The sequence below is a fragment of the Glossina fuscipes genome, unplaced genomic scaffold (genome assembly GCF_014805625.2).
Source record: "Glossina fuscipes isolate IAEA_lab_2018 unplaced genomic scaffold, Yale_Gfus_2 1, whole genome shotgun sequence".
Taxonomy (NCBI): domain Eukaryota; kingdom Metazoa; phylum Arthropoda; class Insecta; order Diptera; family Glossinidae; genus Glossina; species Glossina fuscipes.
The window spans coordinates 24,184,270-24,191,296 of record NW_023998415.1 but is presented as its reverse complement, the minus strand read 5'-3'; the positions used below and the strand labels follow the sequence as shown (position 1 = coordinate 24,191,296).

At 34.1% G+C, this 7,027-nt stretch overlaps 1 protein-coding gene across 1 annotated transcript; it reads left to right on the top strand.

Annotated features, from left to right (window-relative positions):
* Positions 1 to 466: 466 nt before the first annotated feature.
* LOC119632553 lies at positions 467 to 5,822 on the top strand. Its single transcript, XM_038025509.1, has 3 exons — positions 467 to 2,316; positions 2,394 to 2,576; positions 5,781 to 5,822. Exons 1-3 carry the CDS (start codon positions 523 to 525, stop codon positions 5,820 to 5,822), a joined length of 2,019 nt encoding a protein of 672 aa, XP_037881437.1. The 5' UTR covers positions 467 to 522.
* Positions 5,823 to 7,027: the final 1,205 nt, after the last annotated feature.

The following is a 7,027-nucleotide window of genomic DNA, read 5'->3' as shown; positions in this document are numbered from 1 at the left end:
ATATATATATATATATATATATATATATATATATATAGATAAACAGCTGACAGCTAATGTTCTGCTCTTTGCTTATGCTTGCTGTATCTGCACTCTCTTTGAGTAATGCATTTACTGCATATTGCTCACAGAGACTTAGCACAATCCTTACTCTCGTGCTTTGCGTTCAGTTTATTTGACAACTTTGAAGAAACAGATTGTTGATTTTTTTTAATTAACCGAGTCGAAACAAATTCATGTGTGCTCAACATCTTTCTCTCTGAACTTTTTACCAAGGTGTGAGTGCAATGTATATATACCTATATAGATAAACAGCTGACAGCTAATGTGCTTCAGTTCGTCTGCTCTTTGCTTATGCTTGCTGTATCTGCCCTCTCTTTGAGTAATGCATTTACTGCATATTGTTCACAGAGCCTTAGCACAATCCTTACTCTCGTGCTTTACGTTCAGTTTATTTTGCGACTTTGAAGGAGTAGATTGTTGGATGTTTTTGAGAGTAAAAACATTGCAGAACTAACAACAATGGTGCATTCGAGGGCAAACGAAATCTGGATTTACTTCGATAACAATAAAGAAGAAGGTGTTGCCACGTGTAAAACCTGTCAACAGCGTTTAAGGAATAATCGTAGCTATAACTTGCGGCAACATTTACGTAAATTGCACAACATTGATTTGGAACCAAGGCCAGAAGAATTACCCCATTGTTCGCCCCAGCCGTATGATGAATCGCAAATAAAAGATTTGCTAAAGGTAGCGAAGCGTAGAATGCTCGAAGATCAAGAAATGGCCGCGAAAAGAGCTCGCAGATGTCTGCCGATTGAATTGGAGAAATCAACTATGATCAACGCTGTGATGGGTTTAGTTGTTCACGACGGTTTGCCACTAAAAATTTTTGATTCTAAATACATGAAGGCATTGCTAAATCCCATATGCGAATCAATTTCTGATCTTGGGGGCAAAGAATTTCATATTACGAAAATTAGATGTCATCACGCTGTCGATTTAGTGGCTGATTATATAAGGAAATGCTTTGCTAGCGATTTAACTTGGAGATTGTTATCATTAAAATTTGAGAGTTTTTTAGAATCGAAACCAGGTATACGACGCGTTTTTGCTCAATATGTTCACAAGGGTCAAGTGGCAGCGCACATTCTAGGGATTATCGATTTCAACATCAATAGCTCAGAGAAAATCGAGAAGAAGCTGAAAGAATTGCTGGACAAATTTCATATCGATATGAAGCAAGTTATCGCAGCTTGTGATTACAGTAGACCAAGTTGGCATGGAAGCGAAATGAGCAATGCCGAGTATATGGATTATATTGATAAGTTTGAAGAGTATAACGAAATTGCAATCAAAGACATCAAAATCTCCCGCCCCTTAGGTCATATAGCGCAACTGTGTGCCTTTGATGTAATAAAAAATGAAGATGTTTACAGTTATATTCTGGAATGCCGAAATTTGGCTCGATTTCTTAGTAATCCGAGTAATGGCTATTACGAACTTCTCGAAAGCAAAGAGCTGCGAATACCGAAAGTCGATTCACCCTGTGTTTGGGGCTCAACGTACGTTATGATGGAAGCTTTAAAAGCCACTGCCGTTGTACTAAGAAATATTAAATTCGAACCACTCGAACAAGAAGAAGACAAATTTAATCTTAACGAAGATCTATGGAGTTTCATTGAATCGTATTGTATAGCAATGGGTTCCCTTCAAAAGGCGATTATCAAGTTCAGTCAAGAGGAGGTGCATTATGGCGACTTTTATGCTCAATGGCTTAAAACTAAGCTGATGACAGAAAAATTGCACGAGATACATAGAAATAAGAAGAAATTTTGCTTAAAGTTGATCACTCTCTTACTGCAAAGTTTCGAAGATCGAAGCAAAGAGATACTTCGCCATAAACATTTGTACGCATGTTTATTTTTAGATCCACGTTTTCAGCATACTTTGACTTTGCAAGAAAAACTTGAGGCCATCTCGTATCTGAAGCAGCTGTGGAATCGTGCCAAAGTTTTTCAATCTAACGCAATTGAAGAGAAGCGCATTCCAATTGGTAGCGATAATGCCAACAATCGGGTAGGGCAACCTACAGAGCTTTTGGACGACGAAGATGCTTTCTTGAATGAGTTTCTTAGCCAAGATATACCGATCCGAGATAGAACGGTAGACGATGTGCATGTGAAAATTGAAAAATTTAAATTACCCTTTCAACTGGTCGACACTAATGTGCTGCAGTTTTGGCAAGAGCAAAATTTCAGCGAACCCGAACTCTATATATTGAGCTCTGTTTGCTTTGCTATGCCAATTACACCGGTAAGTTAAAGGACTCTATATACGTATATGCAGTGTATTATAAAAGGTATGTGTAAAGAGTAATTTTTTATCGTTAGATACCGCAAAAGATCAAAACACTATGTTCTCTGTTAAAATCACTCACGAATGATAACAGTGGTGACCCAAGTGGTAGAACATTGGAAAATTTAACATTTATACGTTTAAATATGCATTTGTTGAGTAAAACTATAGCTGCTTTGCCTTTATTTGAGCAACGACCCCTAATAATTGAAAATTTCGTTAATGATGATGATCATGATGCTGATGATGATGATGATGATGATGATGATGATGATGATGGTGATGGTAATGATGATGACTTTGAAGAAGACGAAACCAACTCCAACTCAAAATCGCCAACGACATAAAGACATAATAACCTTAAAATAATGTGTATGTATGTATCTCATGAAATAATTATAGTTTAATTTAAATTGAAGTAAACAAATGATAATAATATTCACTTGAATATTTTATTAAGCAATTAAAGCAATTCTATAAGTCAACCATATGAAAATAATAGTCTGGCTCTCATACGGTAATAGATATTCAAATTAACTTGTGCTGCAAACGTCGACTCGTAACATCATATATATATTGTATTGCATATGTCATGTAAATGAATTGCGTTTTATTTTATTTGCTTTTTTTATTTTTATTTTATTTTTTTATTCTATTTATTTCATTTTGTTATTGGGTATTCTACTTTCACGCACTGACTGATGCCTACTACTGTTATTAGCATAACCAAGTCTGTCTTACTGTTATTCGCGTTATATAAAAATAATTATTGTTACGGGTCATTAATTATATTAATTTGAATAATTAACACATCATGGCATGTAACAGTATATCAACCCGTGATATAGCCGATGTGCTTCATATCTTATATATATATATAGTTAAATTCGGTTAGGGATTATTAAGTGAACTTTTAAGATAAGGTAAGATATTAATTCCTCACAGTTGAGACTTAAACTTAAATCGATGGTATCACACTTAACCATCATTGAATCATTGCCATATACGCAGTCAGTATTTGTTATATCTAGGGCTTAAAACAATTTAAATTTGTCTATGATTTTGTAGATGAAATTTCCCAAGATCTTGTCGAATCCCGCCCGTTAACCTATAAAGGTGACTAAGCTTTGGCCTTTTATGTCTGCCTATCCTTTTACAACCTTACGGTAAACGAATGTATGGCGTGAATATTTGTGAAGAAAAGATAAAGTTATTCTCATAGGCATCGCTATGCTCAATTACGAGCCGGTCTTACTTCTGTATTTATTTGTCGTTGATCGTTGATTTTCTACTATTCTGAACCTATTTGCTTCCCTGCCTTTTTGTTTCGGCAATGGAGCTTTGGCCAGAAAGCCTATCGGCCACGTACAACCTACAGGCTGAATTAACCATAAAATGCATATTTCCCAATTCCTGAATGCGTTACGCAGATTCTTTGCTCCTATTAAGCTATAATGTTAGCTCTGCCATGTTCTTTGAAAAGTTCTATATCCCAATATATCGTTCCGGAAATACCCAAATCCAGTTCTTTCCAACTAATTAATTTTCATAAATAATAAAATTCCTAAAGAGGGAAAACCCAAATATACATCCGCAAGCGCGTCACGCAGCTGCCGACCGATGAAAACGATTAGCGGAAAAGCAGGTTAATGGATTAAAAATAAAGCCATGAATTTAGGTATAGTAATATGCTTGTAAAAATGTATATAAATAGAATTTTTGTGGACGGCGGCAAAGTAGAAAAAAATATATTTGAGTTAGGCAGTCGAAAGTATTGCCAAGATAAAAAATGTCGAGTAATCCTGCTCTTAAGGAATATAATTGTAAATAAAAGAACATTCAAGTATATATCTCTTGAAAAGAATATCCACGATCTAGTGGTGCGAGCCCTATCTTAGAATAAGGGAATTTCATAATAATATAATATATCGATAGCTTTTTTTCTCCTAAATTTGATTTGATAAACAGAAAATTGAAATTTATCGCTTTTGTAAATGCGCTTGAATAAATGTTGTTGAGAGTTGAATTTCGCTTAACGAGGGACGCTTAGAACGCATTTTCATTATCTCGAATATGTTACATTCGGGTTATATTAAATGAAATGAGAATTTTAAGTAGCTTTCAGTTCCATTGGCCTATTCGTCAGAAGTACATGTAAATGAACATTTCTTAAATATATGCACCTCTCGGAGATAAATATCATTTAAATAACAAAATGTTATGCATGTTATAACAAAATGCGTTGCTAAAGGAAGAGAAAAAAAACAAAAAGAAGAAAACGCAAACAATTAAGAAAACTATATACACTTGTAGCATATCTTATATTCCCGCTACATAAGTTGAATATAAAAATTGCATAAATTTTTGTCAGCTTGTCAGCAGGTCGATCGGTTACATTTCCATAAAAGTTTTTACACATAATTCGGAAGAGTATTATAGGAGTTTTAGCTGCCGTAAGTGGGGCTGGCCTGATGAATTGACTAAATTTTTGTCTAAATCTAAAGACATAGATAGATTAACGGACAACCGAAAGAATTGAGTTAATTTAACATTAATAGCCCGATCACTGCCAACTTTACAACTTGTATAACTCATGCAGATATTAGAAATGGAATGAGAAAATTAATATACCTGCTGCATTAGCGAAGCGTACGAGTATAAAAATCTCGAATGCAATAAACAACAATAAACGCTGACAAAAAGGTGTGTCTGCATATATAATATATACCTTTTAGTATACACATATGTAAGTAGACCCGGCTAAAACCAGCTAAAAACAACATGCATATATATATATATATATATATACATGTATGTATCTAAAATACATATATAAATCGTATATTCGACGTATTAAACGTAAACAACAATATGAAGCGAGCCAAATCGAAATTCCACTTACACGCTCTTTCACTGCTCGCCGCTACCATTGTTATTCCTTCAGTTTGTGCTGAAAAGAAATGAAATGGCAATGCAAAGAGATACACTAATGATATTCAACGTTTCTGTTTTTTTCATTTATTTATTTTTTTTTTTATTTTGATGGCTTATATGTGTGATCGTGTTCAATTATAAAACCCCTATAAAAAATATCGTGCGTAAGAAGCAATAATTAAACTTGAATCGTCTGGATTTCACTCGATTTACATATATAAACAAAGGAGCCCAAGTTATATTATTGAGCTTTTTTTTTTTTTTGTTTTTTTTTTCTTTTAGCAGACATTTCAAAATACATGTTTTCGCTCAATTCATATCTATATGCTATTATTAATCTCGAGATTTTGTTTTTAAACTATTTTATATAAGTATGAAATAATATGTAGTCAAATACGTCTTCTCGAAGTTTTGCTTTCTTTTCTAAGCAATAATTATTTTCAATAGTTTCAATTGAATTTACAAATTAAATTTCCAAATATTTTTAGAACAAGCATCGTAAACTTGACACCAAAAACTGCCATTTGTAAGAGAAAGGAACTTTACGGATCCGTATCAGAGTCGCGCTATGCTATGCTATTATGTATATACAATGTATATAGCTTGAGAGGAAAATGCGTTCGCAGGAATCAAGGGATTTTATTTTTTTGAATTTTCTCGATGGAATGGTAAATACCAGGTATCTCCGTTTCCCTTATCTTTAACATATTAAACCCGGCTTTTATGTAATTGTTTTTAGACATTTGATTTTCCAGTCATAGTTAGCGCGTGCAAATAGTGTTTAAATAGTGTCTGATCCAGTATAATCAGTCTTTCGAAAGAAATATCAACCTCACAAGGCGAACAAAATCTTTGGCAGATATTTAATATTACAAGACTTTTTAACCCGAATCTTAACAACATCAGGAAAGTTCATAGAGTGGCTTTTTGACACATTTGTCCTTATTCCACAACATAACTAGCTATAGTCGTTTTAAATATGAATAGGCTTCCGGCAACTTACCATGAAGTCGCCATTTGGGCATTGAATTTCAGAATTTCGGTGGTTTCTTCGATAGTAACCAGATCATCACTTTTAGTATTATACCCGTTTAAAATCGATTGAATCCAGATAACTCTTACCTTCCCTTGTGCATCATGGAGCAATTTGGCAAGATCTTTCTGAGCTCAACGTATGCGTCAACAATATTCTGAAGAAATCTTTCTTGCAGCGCCAAGCTTTGTCGAAAGTTGTAAAGTGACGTCGTAGAATTCTTCACCAGGCTATCGGTGATAGCTTTCATTAATCTCGATTAACAGGATTTGGAGATAGTCTTCTTTTACTTTGCTGACATGTTGACATCATTAAGAGATAGACAGCTTACGCAATTATTTTCACTAAGCTCGGATCCAACATAAATAAATAAATTTTTAAGTTTAACACCGGCTCTACTGGCAAGTTCCTGCATAAAAATACGAACAAAAAATCCACAGTTCTTTTTGGGGAAAGGGATAGTTGAATCACACTTTTGCTGTTGTTGGTGGCGTTCGCGATACACTTCTCATTGAAACGGTGCGTATTATTGTTAAGCGTATTATTATTATTATTGCGTCCTGCAATCTGTGATGTGTAATAACATAACAAAAAAAATTCAAATATCGAATCTAGGTAGCCCAGGAAATTTGAAAATCCGCCTTATTTTTCGATCGCGCACTTCCTACATTTTCACTTTGATTCTTGATAAATTAAATTTAG